General features: G+C 45.5%; 1 protein-coding gene across 1 annotated transcript; it reads right to left on the minus strand.

Moving 5' to 3' along the window:
* Positions 1-481: 481 nt before the first annotated feature.
* Positions 482-16,650, minus strand: LOC614402 (phospholipase A and acyltransferase 3). Its single transcript, XM_059883152.1, has 3 exons — positions 16,506-16,650; positions 9,412-9,680; positions 482-580 (listed from the first exon to the last, which is right to left on the minus strand). The coding sequence occupies exons 1-3, from the start codon at positions 16,648-16,650 to the stop codon at positions 482-484; spliced, it is 513 nt and encodes a 170-aa protein (XP_059739135.1).
* Between the last annotated feature and the right edge of the window lie 653 nt (positions 16,651-17,303).

Raw genomic sequence — 17,303 nt, forward strand, 5'->3', positions numbered from 1 at the left:
AGACCCTCTCCCCCAGCATACATCTTGAGATAACATTGGCCCAAGACTAGTCTGGTAGAATGGGTTTCAAGCACTCTGACCCTGGGAGAGATGTGTTATGGCTGTGTAAGCGGTGAGGAAACAGGCTCCCAGGCAACATTTGTTACAGTTATAATGACTAACATAGAGACCTAGAGTCTGAGAAAAGCATATCCAGGAGTAAGATACATTATGCTTAAAGGGCCAGTTTTCAAATGAAATAGACTGTTGCAAAATTAACACAGAGCTTTTAAAATTAGCCCATCCTTGGAAAGATATATCATAGCTTACAGAGCCTAAGAGACTAAGGCAAAAGAATATGAAAAAAAAAGGAAGTTTACTTCCTCCTTAAAGGGGCCTTGGACTCCCTATCAACTTGCCTGTTAACTCTCTCAAAACTGTATAGCAAAACAAGACTCCCCTCAATGTATAATGTCACTGCTGACAAGACACTCCCTTCGGGTCATTGATTTTGCTTCTTGTTTATTGAGAACATGATTCCAGAGGATAGGGCTATCAGGCCCACTCCCAAGATGGTAGCTGCTGTGACAGCATCTCTGACCTGCAAGAGAGAGGAGAGTGAGTCAGACTCTGTGTCCGTAAGCTGAGTACACACTGTACATTCAACAAGGATGTCCAGCTCAGGGAGCTTCATGTGCCTCATAGCCTCCTTGACAAACTCAGGAGTCAACAAATATTGGCAGGGAAATGCAGAGAGGAGGGCAGCATGAGGAAGGAATTGGTGAATGGGGCAGCTGGCCAATGACATACACAGGCCTGAAGAGGGAAATTTCCCTTCAGCCTGCTGGTTTTTAAAGCAGACAGATCCCCAGAGGGTGCCTGTGGAAAGGACAGGGAGATGAAGTCAGATGGTTGAAATCCTGGCTGATCAACAGGGAGCTCTTGAGGTACGTATAAAGTTGAAGAGGAATTGCTATTGAACCTTAGTGAACTCTGACCTGAATCCTAGCAGAGCCCTCCCTTGTCTTCATCTTTGCTGTATCCCCAGCGCCCAGACCTGCCAGGCACCAAGTGCTCTCTGCACGTTCTTCAATAAATGACTCAACTATGAAAAAGAGTGGTGATGTTATACTTTAAATTATTAAGATATCTTACTTATATTGCTTGTAGTAGAAAAAAACAACAAAAGAAGAGTAAGTTTCAGGGTAAAAACAGAACATGTATCAAATTTCACTCCTTCCTGAACTCCAAATAAAAATAAAGTAAGACATTAGTTTTAGGCATAATTCCACTAAGACTCAGAGAACACTAAAGGCTAAGGCAGCTGTGGAAAAAGCTGAATATTAATCCTAAATAGAGTAAGTCCCTTACATACTAACCTGATCAGTTCTGAGAGGACGTTCTTAAGTCCAATTTCTTCGTAGGTTCAACAAAGTTAGCTTAGGTACCCAAGTAACACAATCAACTATACAGTACTGTACTGTAAAAGATTTATAGTACTTTTCACACAAAAAAATACATAAAAAAAAAAACAAAACTGAACAAATTAATAAAGGTCAAAGAGTAACACAGTTTTTGCTTTTACCTTATTATCAGACAGGAAAAAACTTGACTTCTCAAGCTAGGGGCCACAAAGCATTTGGATCTAGTGATCTAGCCTTTTGGGTGCAGGAAATTACAGCTCCAAGGCCTTTAAAACATCTCTTAATTCCAGGGAATAAAATGTCAGGCCTGAGTTACGAGCAGTTATTTAGGCTCTTCAACATTTAAGAGACCACACCTTCAATCTTTTGACTGACTCCAGATATATTGTAGGGTTGTTTCCTCATATAGAGACTGCTAATATTCCAGAAAATAAAACTACTATTTTATCCTTGTTATCTGATTTACAGAAAGAGATTAAACACACACACACACAAATATTTTGTGGGACATATTGGAGCCCATTCCGGCTTGCCTGGCCCTTTACATGAAAGAAATGCTTTGGCAGATACATTGACTAAACTAATCACTTTAAACTTACATAAAAAGATTGATAAGGCCAAAAATTCTCACAAAATTCACCATCAAAATGCAGCTGGTTTAAGGTATGAATTTCATATCCCGGCCAGATATGTTGCTAACTTGTGGGAGAGGGTATGCTTGTATTCTTCCTCAGGACACAGATTCTCCGATTTGAATTCCGGACACACTAATTCGTCATGTCACAGCCCCCCAGAGACCAGATCTGCAGTTCGCGCACTCGTTCGCCCCACCCGGCAGCCAGCTCTTGCCTCTGCGCCTCCAGCCGTACCCTGCACCCTCCTTGCCCGGCAACATAGAACAAAGAAGTTTGTGTGGCGAGTGAGGGCCAGAGAGGAAAGCAAGCCCGCGGAGTGCTGTCCAGACCAGCACGGCCCGCCAGCCAGAGGGGAACGCCACGAGCCCAGGCATCGGCTAGCCCGAGTCCGCGAACCCTGCCCCTCCGCCCGCCATAGGCATGGCGGCCCACAGCCTGGGGCTCGAGTTCTGCCTCCTGCTGCTGGGGACACTGCTACCCCCCACCGGCAGAGGCCTGCAGCTATTCCCCGGTGCACCCACAACAGACGTTTTGCAATGCAGACATAGTGATCAGGGCTAAAGCAGTCAGTAAAAAAGAGGTGGAACTAATATAGTAACTTGTGAACAATGTATGCTCTCATCTTGTTTAAACCCTCAATATAATGTTTGCTCCTTTGTGGTGTTACAACGTCCACCTTATCTTATGATGTAACCACTTATTGGTATGATAATTATGGACTTGCTGTATTACAACAACTGTAGGATTTAATGCGATCGCTATGGTTTGTGGGTTTACTTATTTTAGGAATATTAGCTTTAATAGCAGCAATTACTTCTGTTACTGTGGCAGCAATATCATTTACTCAACAAGTGCATACTGCCCAATATGTTGATACCATGTCTAAAAATGTTTCTCTAAATCTAGCAACATAGGAAGCTATAGATAGAAAGTTGGAGATGAGGGTAGATGCCTTGGAGGAGGCAATAATGCATATTGGGACTCAGTTACAGGCTTTAAAAGTGAAAATGGCTCTGTCATGCCACGCTGATTATCGGTGGATATGCGTGACATCTTTGAAGGTAAATGAGACAGATTATGAATGGGAGAAAATTAAAAATCATATTTCAGGTGTTTGGAACAGCTCTGACATTGGCCTGGACTTAGGGAAACTTCATAATCAAATACAGACCTTGGAACACTCTCGACTGGATTTTACCGCCGCTGGAGCAGCTAATGATTTTTCTCACACTTTCTCTAACTTCATTTCAGGCAAAAACATTCTGTCTAATATCTTTAGTTATGCTGCTGTTGGTGCTCTAATTTTGCTTCTCATAATCATTCTTCCTTGTATTGTCAGGATTCTTCAGCAGAACATTCAGAAGCTCGCAACTGAGTTGCATCTGGCTATTTTAAGAAATAAGAAAGGGGGAGGTGCCGGGAGCCAGCATCTGTGAGGAACTCTGCCGGTGGCAAAGGTCATGAGGAAAGAGGCTCGGCATACGCAAAGGCGGGATCGAGCCTCAGGAGTCCACCTGGAAATTCTCGAGCATCTACCCCCAAAGCGAGAGTCTGCCTACTTTACTGCTTTGTGCTCTCACCTACACCTCTGACTTTACAGGGGGCTGTCCCCCACCACCTGTCTCTGAAAAAGAGTTACCTTACAGCTCCAGTTAATAAAGTTCCTGGACGTGACAAGAGTGTTTCAACTCACAAAATCCTTTGGAAGTTCTCTAGCCTGCCTGAACAGGTTCTTCCAGCCACATGTGATTGTTCACGGCCTCCCAACCATGAGAGACATGAGATGTTCTAAACTGTCTAAATACAGATTCCTTTGAGCAGTTAAAAGATTGATTAGAAATTGTATTGGTGAAGGGTTTTTCACTTGTTGGGCCAATGTTTGCTGCTAAGTTTCCATATCCCTTATCTACTGTGTCCCTGGGAGTGTATTGATTAATATAATTGGTGAACAGGAATGTAAGTAATAGCTTTAATGTTTTTAACCTTGGACCCTTGAGTTAATTCTTTTCTTGTTATAGCCCTCCACACTTTTGCCCTATAGAAATGCAACTTTATCTAATGCTTTTGGTGGGTGGCGCCTGACTTTAGAATAATCACCTTTAGAGAAAAATAAGTTTTCTGAAGAAAGGGTCATAAAATGTTAACAGGCCTCCTGGCCAGAAGATGATGTAAATCACCTAAACTTTTGCATATGATAAGTTTGAAAGCCTGGCTTCTATAGGGATCAAGGACTGCTGTCCTTGCATGACTCTACCCCTTCCCCCATTATCCTCTATGCACAACTTAAGGTATAAAAACTACTTTGGAAAATAAACTGTGGGTCTTGTTCACTGAAGCTTGGTCTCCCCATGTCGTTCTTTCTCTCACCTTCTGGCTGAATTCCCATGAAGAACGTGGAGGCTCATCAAGCGTAATTTTGCCTGGGCTTCTAAGATCTGAACAGGGAGGCCTTAGTGTCTCCTCTCCTTCGGGAGAACAGGAGGACGCCTGTGGCCTACGTAGGTGATGCAAACTCCTTGAATTGGAGTTTTATTGGCTTTCCACATAAAACAAGTTATTCAGCCTCTTTTCTTCAATGAATTTCTTCGCTGAGCTATCCTTATTTAACCACTCTTTATTTTTTTTTAATTTTATTTTATTTTTAAACTTTACAATATTGTATTAGTTTTGCCAAATATCAAAATGAATCTGCCACGGGTATACCTGTGTTCCCCCACTCTTTATATCTTCAATTCTATCGTATCCTGATTGCCAAAGCCGTCTCCCCTTCAAATTCCCTGGATCCACCGGGGCTGGAACCTGGCAAAAGAACACATTTTTTTTACTTCAACTTAAATTCTTTATTATCATACTCAAAGATACTTATTGAAAGTGAAAGCATTAGCTGCTCAGTTGTGTCTGATTCTTTGCAACCTCATGACTGCAGCCTGCCAGGCTTCTCTGTCCATGGAATTCTCCAGGCAAGAATACTGGAGTAGGTTGCCACTCCCTTCTCAAGGGAGACTTCCTAACCTAGGAATCGAACCCCAGTGTCCTGCATTGAACGCAGATTCTTCACAATCTGAGCCATCCTTTTAATAGCTTTCTCATACATTATTTAAAAAAAGATTTATTCATTGATTTTTGGCTGCAGTGGGTCTTCATGGCTGTGTTCAGACTTTCTGGAGTTTCAGGAAGTGGGGACTCCTCTTTGTTGTGGAGCATAGTCTCTAGAACTTGGGCTCAGTAGTTTTTGGCTCAGTAGTTGTGGCACACGGGTTTACTTACCTCACCTCACATGGGATCCTCCTGGACCAGGGATCGAACCTGTGTCCACTGCATTGACAGGTGAATTCTTTACCACTGGGACTACCAGGGATGTCCCTCTGATATATTTTTAATCTTACAGTATATTACGATGAAAAGTACAGTAGAGAAGAACAACAGCTGGCATTCAAGGGCTGGTGTCACATGAACAAGCAAGAAGAGTTACTGACTGGAGGAGGGAGAGGAGGTGGAGATGGTGGAACTGAAGGATCATCAGCAATAGGAGATGGAGGGTACGCTTCAATGTCACTCATTCCTGACTTTGCTGGGACACAAATTCGCATCTTTGAAAGTTCAAAACTTGAATGTTTATACCTCAGGGGCTAACCGTGTACATCACTTCATGGGAAATAGATAGGGAAACAGTGGAAATAGTGTCAGATTTTATTTCTGGGGGCTCCAAAATCACTGCAGATGGTGATTGCAGCCATGAAATTAAAAGACATTTGCTCCTTGGAAGGAAAGTTGTGACCAACCTAGGTAGCATATTCAAAAGCAGAGACATCACTTTGCTAACAAAGGTCCGTCTAGTCAAGGCTATGGTTTTTCCAGTAGTCATGTATGGATGAGAGAGTTGGACTGTGAAAAAGCTGAGTGCCGAAGAATTGATGCTTTTGAACTGTGGTGTTGGAGAAGACTCTTGAGAGCCCCTTGGACTACAAGGAGATCCAACCAGTCCATTCTGAAGGAGATCAGCCCTGGGTGTTCTTTGGAAGGAATGATGCTAAAGCAGAAACTCCAGTACTTTGGCCGCCTCATGCGAAGAGTTGACTCATTGGAAAAGACTCTGATGCTGGGAGGGACTGCGGGCAGGAGGAAAGGGGGACGACCGAGGATGAGATGGCTGGATGGCATCATCATGGACGTGAGTTTGAGTAAACCCCGGGAGTTGGTGATGGACAGGGAGGCCTGAGGTGCTGCGATTCATGGGGTCGCCAAGAGTCGGAAACAACTGAGTGACTGAAGTGAACTGAACCGAACTGTGTACAACAGAATCCCTAAAAAAGATCACATGTTGACATCACCAAGTACTTCTGGAAGTGGGTGAAAGAGAGAGAGAGCTGAGGCCCTTCCTTAACCACAATGAAAATCAGAAGACTTGGGGGTCTGAAAACAGAAGCACATGTGAGGGTGTGGGTATCATACCTCCAAAAAGGGATTGAGAGGCCATAAATATGCTAAATGGAGACTCTTGGACTTCCCGTCCCTTCTGCTCCCAGTACCTCACCCTCTACATAAGAATCAGGAAAACTTTTCTGGGGAATCGGACTGGCCCAAGTGAAAACAATGAAAGGTACCAATATGACGGTTCCCAGTCTACTGTGAAGTGAACCTCAAAGTCAACAAGACACTGCCCTCTCTGAGCTCACTCCTCAAGCCCCCTATTCTTAATCATGAGCCCACAATCCAGATGTACCAGACATATAGCTGCTGCTGCTGCTGCTACTGCTAAGTCACTTCAGAAGTGTCCAACTCTGTGCAACCCGATAGACAGCAGCCCACCAGGCTCCCCTGTCCCTGGGATTCTCCTGGCAAGAACACTGGAGGAGGTTGCCATTTCCTTCTCCAAGGCATGAAAGTGAAAATGAAACTGAAGTCGCTCAGTCGAGTCCAACACTTTGCGACTCCATGGACTGCAGCCACCAGGCTGCTCCAACCATGGTATTTTCGAGGCAAGAGTACTGGAGTGGGGTGCGATTGCCTTCTCCAAGACATCTAACAGGACCTCTGAAATAGAAGACAGAGGGAAAAACAAAAAGGAAACAGCAACCTGGAGAAAGAAAAGATAACATATTTTTTAAAACTGTCTTTAGGGAAGAGAATGTATACAGTAAAGAAGAGGGATTTCCTGGTGGCTCAGTGCTGAAGAATCCACCTGGCAATTCAGGATCCCTAGGTTGGGACGATCCCCTGGAGAAGGCACTCCAGGATTCTTCTCCCACGGAGAGAGGCACTGGTGGGCTATGGCCCTTGGAGCTGCAAAAGAATCAAATATGACTTAGAGACTAAACAACATCAACAATAAAGAAGAACACAGTGCTATTAAAAATAACAGAATGTTGAGAGAGAAAAAAGCAATTCTCAGAAAATAAAAATATGATGGAAATTACAAACTCAATAGACATTTTAGAGATAAAGGTGGAGAAATCTCTCAGAAGGAATAGCAGAAAAGATGTAGCTATAGAAAACAGCTTCTAAAGGTAAAAATGAAGGAAAATCTGGTCAGTATAACATTTGAATAATAAACTTTCCAGAAAGAGGGACTAGAGGAAACACAGAAGAGGGGAAGCAAGAGTGAAAATTTACTAGGACCAAAGGATATATGTTTTCAGATTGAAATGGTGCTTTGAGGATAAAAGCAGACCTATGCCAAGACACATTAGTGTGAGATTTTAGAACACTGGGTAAAGACAAGACATTACATCTTCTAGAGCAGGAGAGAAAAACAGGAAACCGAGAAAAGATCAGGAATCAGAATTACTTTAGATTTCTACATAGCAATACTGGAAGCAAGAAGACAATGGAAGAATGCCTTCAAAATCTTAAAGTAAAACAATTTCTAACCTAGAATTACATACCTATGTGCTTAGTTGCTCAGTCGTGTCCGAATCTTTGCAACCCTATGGACGATAGCCCACCAGGCTCCTCTGTCCATGGAGAATCTCCAAGCAAGAATACTAGAGTGGGTTGCCATGCCCTCCTCCTCCAGGGGATCTTCCCAACCCGGGGACTGAACCCAGGTTTCCCACATTGCAGGCAGGGAAGCCCAAGAATACTGCAGTAGGTAGTCTATCCCTTTTCCAGGGGATCTTCCTGACCCAGAAATCAAACCAGAGTCTCCTGCATTTCAGGATGATTCTTTACCAGTTGAGCTACCAGAGAAGCCCTGGAATTCTATACCTATACACACTATTAAATCAAGTGGGAGGGTAAATTGAAAAATAATTCAGACATACAGGATCTCAAAAAAAATTCTTCCATGCATCCTTTTTTAGGAAGCTGCTGAAGGAGTTTCCACCACAAGAACTGTGTAAACCAAGACAGGGCTTCCCAGGTGACTCATTGGTAAAGCATCCACCTGCCAAAGCAGGAGACATGGGTTTGGCCCCTGGATTGGGAAGATCCTCTGGAGAAGGAAATGGAACCCCCTCCAGTATTCTTGCCTGGGAAATCCCATGGGCAGAGGAGCCTAGAGGGCTAAAGTCCTTGGTGTCGGAAAAGAGTCAGACACAATTTAGCTATTCAACACTAAAAACAAACCAAGAAAGAGGACATGAGAAATGGAAGATGGTGCTCTGGTGCAGGAGATAATAGAGGGAAACCTTTCTATAATAACAGCAAGAGGATCTCCCAGGACAATAACTGTACCCAGTGTAAAGAGTAACTGGTAGGCAGAAAAATAGCCCCCAAACAGGTCTTAATTCCATAATATGTCCTCATTCTGAATACTTGTAAATACATTATGCTACATAGAGAGAGAGAGTTAAGATTGCAGATAAAATTAAGGTTGCTAATCAGTTTACCTTAGGGTAGAAAGATTATTCTGGATTTCCAGGTAAGCCCAATGTAATCACAAAGTTTCTGATGGAAATGGGAAGGAGTAGAGTCAGCATCATAGTGATGCAATTGAGAGAGACTCAACCAGCCATTTCTAACTTTGAAGACGAAAGGGAGCCAAAAGCCAAGAAATGCAGGCATCCCCTTGAAGCTGGAAAAGACTACAAAACAGGTTCTTTGTGAGATCCTCTAGAAAATAACACAGCCTTGCTGACACCTTGATTTTAGCCTCGTGAGACCTATTTCAGATTTCTGACCTCCAGTACTATAAGACATTACATTTGTGTTGTGTTAAGCCACTGAATTTCTGGCCATTTGTTACGGCAGCCACAGGAACTCATACAGCAATCAATTCAAGTTCGATCCTGGCATGTAGAGTTAACTGTTGTCACCATTATCCTATATATCTTACTGCAACTTCTGGGGGATGCGTCCTACCTGAGTAAGAGAAACAGCAGTGAAATGAAAAAATAAGAGACCATGGAGCTAGGGACACACTGAGGACCCACCTGGTCGCTGCGGGAGACCCCGTAGCGCAGCTCATTGACGAAATGCTCGCAGTTGGTGTGGAGCAGATGGTAGCAAAACTCGCGACCCACCAGCTTCTCCACCAGCTGAACGATTTTGCTGGGAGGGAATGGGTTGTACTTGTCATCGTGCTTGTTGTTGACCCTATACGGATCTTTGCCAACCACATCACACAGCCGCTCCTTCTTTACTCTGGCCCTGTCGGCCAAGGAAGACATGATACTGGACCAACCAGTTCCAGAGATTTTGCCTGTGGATTCAGGATGAGGACCACGATTGGTCCTGGGCCAGCCCCCAGCCTAGCGTCCACCACATCCACAAGGGGATGAGCAGATGAGTCAGGGTCAGAGCTGTGTGGCTTTGGATAAGACCCTTGTGGTCTCTGGTCCCTGGTCTCCTTATCTGAAAGGAGGAATGAAGTTCCATAATTTGTTGTGATTTTTTTAATCTACAGAAGCTGACCTTGCACACCCTGTGACACCCCAGTGGCCCTCTTGATTGTGCAAATATAGGCTCTGAGCACACCCACCTCCCTGGGAGAATAGAGTGTGAATTTGTTGTGATCCTGCCAAGACTCCACTTCCCTGACACACACAAAGCTGATTGCTGCAGAAAAGGTGGATGGATTTGGGGAACAGATCCCATTCTTGATGTGTAGAGGTAGCTCGTGGCTTTAATTTGTATTTCCCTAGCAGCTAAAGATGTTGAGCGTCTTTTCATGTGCTAATTTTCCATCTGTGTGTTCTCTCAGAAGTACTGTCCCCTTCTCTATTTCCTGGAATTTTGTAAAAATTGGGACTGTTTCTTTAAACTGTTTATGAAATTTACTGGGGAAGCTATCTAGACCTGGATATTTCCATTTGGAAGATTTTTTAATTAAAAATTCAATTCCTTTAATAGGACGTAGAAATAGACTGTGTATCTATTTTATCTTGGGTTGCTTTTGATAGTTTGTGTTTTTCAAGAAATTGGTCCATTTAATCTAGATTCCATATATATGCATGACTATGCAATATTAGTTTTACTCTTTCTGACTACTTTACTCTGTATAACAGGTTCTAGGTTCATCCACCTCACTAAAACTGACTCAAATTCGTTCCTTTATATGGCTGACTAATATTCCATTGTACGTATGTACCCTATTTTCTTTATCCACTCATCTATTGATGAATATCTAGGTTGCCTCCATGTCCTGGCTATAATAAATAGTGCTGCAATGCACACTGGGGTACATGTGTCTTTTTGAATTGTGGTTTTCTCACAGCATCGACAGACGAACCTGGTGGGCTGCAGTCCATGGGGTCGCTAAGATTCGGACACGACTGAGCGACTTCATTTTCACTTTTTCACTTTCATGCATTGGACAAGGAAATGGCAACCCACTCCAGTGTTCTTCCCTGGAGAATCCCAGGGGTAGGGGAGCCTGGTGGGCTGCCATCTATGGGGTCGCACAGACTCAGACATGACTGAAGTGACTTAGCAGCAGCAGCAGAACATATGCCCAGTAGTGGGTTTGTTGGGTCATATGGTAATTTTATTCCTAATTTGTTAAGGAATCTTCATACTGTTCTCCATAGTGGCTGTACCAATCTACATTTAATCTTAGTCATCAAATGTAATACATACATAAAGTACATAATATGATTTTCTTATCTTTTCAATGTCTGTGGGGTCTTTAGTGAAAATCCTTCTTTCATTTCTGATGATGGTAATTTGAATCTTTTCCCCTTCTTTTCTTTGTCAGTCTCACTAGAGTTTTACCAATTTAATTGGTATTTTCAGAAAAACTGCTTTGACCCTATTGATTTTCTCTACTGTTTCCTGTCTCCAACTTCATAGATGTCTGCCCTTATCTTTTCTATTTCCTTCTTTTTACTTGCTTTGGTTTATTTTGCTCTTTTTTTCTAATTTCTTCAGTTGAAAACTCAGAGTACTGATTTTAAACTTTTCTTCCTTGCTAGTATAAGCATTTAAGATAATACATTTTTTCTCAGCACACTATCTATACCACACTAATATTGATATTTTGGGTTTGCTTTTTTGTTCATTTTAAAATGTTTGCTAACATCCATTGAGACTTCCTGCCTGAGGAGTCTGGCAGGCTATAGGTCATGGGATCATAAAGAGTCGGACATGACTGAGAGTCAGACAGGACTGACATTTAGACAGAAAATCCTTCCTTGCTTTCAGGGACCAGATGGACCACGTTGTTGTCTAATAGCCACTTTGAAAACATCTCAGCCAGATCTCCAGGTAGAGCGTTTGGCCTGCCTGCCCTAGAAAAACCAGATGAACATGAACCTAAGCCATCCATCTCCCAGAGAGTGGCTTCTTTGGGGAGAAGGGGTGATGCCTAATCTTCATCACGTGATGGGCAACCAGGACGGTGCAAGCACTTGTCTTGGGCACCAGCCCCCACCCCTGCTGAGACATGGGAAAGGAGGGAGGGTCCTGGGACTGTGTTGGCTGAGTCTGTGTTCACTCAGGTGTACCTTCATACGCCCGAGACTGTGTGGATGTGTTTCTGCACATGTGTACTTATTACACAGCATGCACAGCATCTTCCCAATATGTCCCAGCATGAGGCCCACCCAGGGCAATGCTGGGCAGTCAGTCTGTGGACAGACCCCCAAGCCCATCACCCTATGCTCATGGTGCCCATGGCCTCATTGAACCCCATCTTTAGGCCACCTCCTGCCCTCAGGATGCCCGTTTCTCATACCTGATGTCTTGAGAGATGCAAGTTGGAGAGATCTTAATGTGACCCAATGCGCAGTTCAGTCAGGAACCAGAACCTTGTGGGATCACACAGCTGTCAGCTATGGGGTGGACACATGCCACAGGGCCCTTCCACCCACAAAACAACCTGACAAGGGAGCATCATCCCATTGTGGAGGCACAGGAACCAGGGTCCCTGAGACGATGCCCTGCTCAAGGTCACTTGTGCCAAGAGCCCAAGCCGGGCCTTTGCCCACATCTCCCACTAGGCACCCCACAGACATGCCTGACTCCCTTTCCTCACCCCATTCTTCATGGTCTGTGTTCCACCTCAGGGCACCCCAGCTGCAAAAATGAATCATTTTTCTGTTCTTGCTACATTCCTAACTGGGGAATGACGTCCCCTGTTCCAACCCCTCTTCCAGCTTTCCTAGTCCCCAGAGAGGGCTATCCTAAGTCCTCCAGCTCCCTAACACATCCTTTCCTTCTGCCCCACACTCACCCCCACCCCTGCCACCTGCATCCAACCACAAAGTCCAGTCAGTGCCCACCCTGGAAGTTTATCCTGAATTCACTGCCTTGTCCATCTCCCATCCACTGACTTGGTCCAGGCCAGCGCCGTCCCTGCCTCTGTGACCCCCTCTACTCTCTGACTGCCCCTCCACCTCCTATCTCCATCACTCAATCCCCAAATGTCCCCAATTCTCTAAGACCACAGCTGGGATGCTAACAACAGCAGACGGTGGAAAGGCAGTCAGCTATGTCTCTACTTAGAAAGGATATGGGGAAGGATATAGGTGCCTAGCACAGAACAAAGCCACACAGCCCCGCCCTTCCTGAGAAATATGATACCTTTTCCAGGAATTGACTGAGTTTCAGTAATTCTGGGGCTCTCTACATATCCACAAGCCTGCTGTGCATCCTCCTCCCATTCCCAGTGAGTCAATCGCCCCTGACTTTCCTGCCAGATGCTGTCTGATTGTTGGAGAACTGGTTCCTGTCTATTTGTAGCCTTGAAATAAGTTGGTTTTCACCCAGATGAGAAGCAGGTGAGTGCATCCCATATGTTGATTGGATAGTCAGTAGCCATCTCTCCCCATTATGCACGCACACACCACAGTCACTCACCTTCTCCCAGGCTCACAATCCTGCTGTTCATCAGGCAGCAGGCGACCCTCCAGCTACAGTTGATGCACCGTGAGTGGTCTGAAGCTGCTCTGGAAGCCCCTTTCTCTTTGCCCACGATTGGTTTGGAAGGGGAAGCATGACTTAGTTCTGGCCAGTGAAGAGGGAGAGCAGGCCAGCCAGGGGGTTATAGGAAAGACTATTCCCTGGAGGAAAAAAAAAAGACAAGTGATGGGAAAGATCTTCCTTTAGTGCATTTGGACATCGCCAGGAAAAAATGTGCCCCTTGAGGCTGCTGCAGCCATGGTGACCAGGCAGGGTATCACTGGGGACACAGCACCAGCATGATGGAAAAGCCTAGGTCCTTAGTGGCCTCAACGAGCTACTGAAATGGATCTGAGTCACCAGCCTCTGTCTTCCTGTTAGAGTCGTGACAGCCCAGGCTGTCAAAACGCAGCCCAGGCTGCGTTTGTCTGCTTCTTGCAGCCAAACGCATCCTACAGGGGCATCGAGGTCTTGGGTCCCACATGCCATGAGGCACCCACCTCCTGAAGGCTTGTCCCATGGAGTGCAACACCCCATCTGGCCCACCACATGGCTTCTGACCCAGTATTTCCTAGAGTCGTTACAATGGCCTAGAAGGTGTACTAGGGGGTTGGCACCTCTGAGCCTCTAAATGCCCCTCTTCCTGGAGTAGGAACAGTCGTCCAGGATTTTGTTGAAAGAGACCTTGGGTTTCTCAAGCAAGGCCAGATGATAGCAGTGGCCTCCTACTCTACTTCCAGGGGGCTTTAAAGTCCCAGCGACTTTATGTTTTGAGGTAGGTAATCATTGACCTTTCCACTTAAAGCAAATCATGCTGCTGCTGCTGGTGCTAAGTCACTTCAGTCGTGTCCAACTCTGTGTGACCCCTTAGACGGCAGCCCACCAGTCTCCCCGTCCCTGGGATTCTCCAGGCAAGAACAATGGAGTGGGTTGCCATTTCCTTCTCCATTGCATGAAAATGAAAAGTGAAAGTGAAGTCACTCAGTTGTGTTCGACTCTTAGAGACCCCATGGACTGCAGCCAGGCTCCTCCTTCCATGGGATTTTCCAGGCAAGAGTACTGGAGTGGGGTGCCATTGCCCTTCCAGTCTCCCTTTAAAAAACAAAAAGTTTACAGCTTTGTAATTTTTTAGAAGAGAAGAAAAGGGAAAGCAAAATTCTTAGCATTGACACAAAAGCTGGTGTGAGAGCAGAAAGATTGCAGTACTACTCTGGCTTGCGATGGCTTCGGTAAGTCCCCTAAAACTCCCCACCACTGACTCTAAACACGAGGACAGCTCCCCTCCTGTAAAGGCCGGGTCTTGCTCTTCCCAGAGCCTGTCTGGAGTAGGCTTTCATAGAAAAATATATTGGTTGTTTAAAGCTCCCTTTTCCTGCTGGAACAGCGAGGTCTTGGGGCAGAGTGAGCTTGCTGTCTGTACCCAGCACAGTCTGGGGTAGGGGCTTCCATGGGGAGGAGTGGTGGGTGTTCTGGGGGCTGTGGGGAGGAAGCTGGGGTGGCAGCGGAGAGGGAAACCCTGGGACAAGGGAGATGAGTGTATCCCACCTCCTCTGCCTCCTCCATCACCCAAGGCATCGGCCCTGCTGCAGAGAATGCACTTGTATTTCAGCGTTCTGTTCCTGAAACACTCTCTGCCAAGCAGCCAGTGTTTCTGAATGAGAGAAGTTTCAGTGGGGGGGGCAGGCTCCATTCCTAGTGTGCAGCTGGAAAGGAACAAGCCAGATTCCTGCCATTACTGAAAATCAACCAATTCTGGGAAGAGGTGTCATATTTCTCAAGAAAGGCAGCATCAAGCCTCGTTCTGAGGTACCCCCTGCCTGGTTCCTGCCCCATTTCCTTTCCAAGTAGAGACACAGCTGATATCCTCCATTTCCCTGTCTGCTGTTGCCAGTACCCTGGCCATGGTCTTAGACATCTGGGATTACTTAGGGATGGAGTGGACAGTCCATCTATATGTTCTCCAGATGGAGACAGGAAGTGGGGTGGGGGTGGGGGGCTCAGGGGTCAGAGGGAGTCACAGAGGCAGGGACAGGGCTGCCCCGGACCAAGTCAGTGGATGGGAGATGAGGAGGCAGTGAATTCAGGGACAACTTTTAGGGTCAGCCTTCTCAGTTGGACATGAACTTAAGAAAGAAAGGGGGGGTGAGATGAGTCCAAGGTTCTCTGTAGATAATTTTGCTGCTGGGTATGTATATATATACAAGCTTGTTTCTCTGTACAGCTCTCCTTTCATTGGTATTTGCCTAGGACACAGTGAATTCCTTGAGTCTGTGTACCTACTGGCTGCTTATTACTTGACCCCATAGTATTCATGTCCAAAATATCTCTTTTTCTAATCCATAAACTCCTTGAGGGCTGGGTCTCTGCCTTGCCTTTACATCCTGGATTATTCATGGAAAAGCCCAGTTAAATTCCCCTTTGGGGATCGCTGTATTCAGTCACGCAGTCATGTCTGACTCTTTGCAACCCCATGAACAGTAGCCTGTCAAACTCTTCTGCCCATAGGATTCTCCAGGCAAAAATACTGGAGTGAGTTGCTATTTCCTTCTCCACTGGGGATCCCTGATGACCTCTTAACTCTCAACCAACAATTAATGTACATTTTTTTTTTACTTCTTTTCTGGAAAACAAATGAGATTCATAAATTGTGACCATTGTCCAGTGTTCTGAAATCGGTTCTCAGTAATGTCTGCGTGACTTCTTCTAGGAAGATAAATGTTATAGTTACTGCAATAAGACAGCATGATCTGTCTGTAAAATTGCAGCAAAAAAGATATTTTTCCTGCCAATGGGATGCTTCTTGGCATTTTTAGTGCTTCTATAAATAGAAATGAACTGCCCTTGACCCTGCCTCACAGCCACTATAGACTGGTGATGACCTATTCCCACTGCGCATCATTACTATCCTAGGGGAAGCCATACATGGGGAGTCCACACTCCCTCCTCATCTTTGATGGAGTCTCTCAGTCAGGCCAGAGTTTGGAGGTAGGACGTGGGCAGGCCCCTATGTGTCTGTCCCCTAAGAGCAAGGGATGAGTGGGAAAGGACAGAGGGCTGGAACAACCTCTGAGGGGCTGTCTCCAAGTGTCCCAAAGAGATTTATGGTTGGTTTAGACGAGGGAAGTCCAGATCGGAGTGCCCCTACCTGCAGCTCTTAGCATAGTGTCTGGTATTGGGACCTCAGTACATTGAATGACAGTGATCTTGAAGATCTCCTGACTGTTCTCAGGCTCTGGGCCACTGCTCCCATCACAGGGCGGGGCTCTGATGAGCGTTTCAGCATCCTTCCCACCTTCCCCTGCAAACGCATGCAAACCCTCACTCCCACACATGCCCACTGTGATGTAATGAGAAATGTATATTTAGTTTTGGTCCTGGGTTCCTGCCACAGAGCTTCTAAAACCCGAGTAATTTCCTGAGCAGTTGGGGAGAGAGGAATCCGTCTCATCATTCAGAAGAAGCCACTTTCAACCAACCAGTGATCAAAGAGCTGGAAGTAACATTAATCACCAATGGCCAATGATCTCATCAACCAAGCCTACATAATAAAGCCTCCATAAAACCGCTAAGCTGGGGTGTTGGTGAGAGCGTGGAGGTGCTGGAGAGCAGAGTTCCTTGGAGTGGGCAAGGATGCTCTGAATCCTCCCCTGCCCCACAGCTTGCCCTCTGCATTCCCGAGTTGCATATTTTCTAGTAAACGGGTTGTCTAGCAAGTAAACTGTTTTCCTGAGTTCTATGAGCTGTTCCAGAAAACCACTGAACCCAAGGGAGGGGGCTGTGGGAACCATCAATTTATAGCCAGTTGTTCAGAGCACAGGTAACAACTTCAACTTGCACCTGGCACCTGAAGCTCAGTCTCCCGGGACTAAGCCTGTGGGGTCTGCACTGACTCTGGGCCATCAGTGTCAGAACTGAGTTAAACTGTGGGACACCCACTCAGTGTGCACTGAGGATTGAACTGCTTAGTGCGGGAAACCCACACATC

This window comes from Bos taurus, chromosome 29, assembly GCF_002263795.3.
Source record: "Bos taurus isolate L1 Dominette 01449 registration number 42190680 breed Hereford chromosome 29, ARS-UCD2.0, whole genome shotgun sequence".
Lineage (NCBI taxonomy): Eukaryota > Metazoa > Chordata > Mammalia > Artiodactyla > Bovidae > Bos > Bos taurus.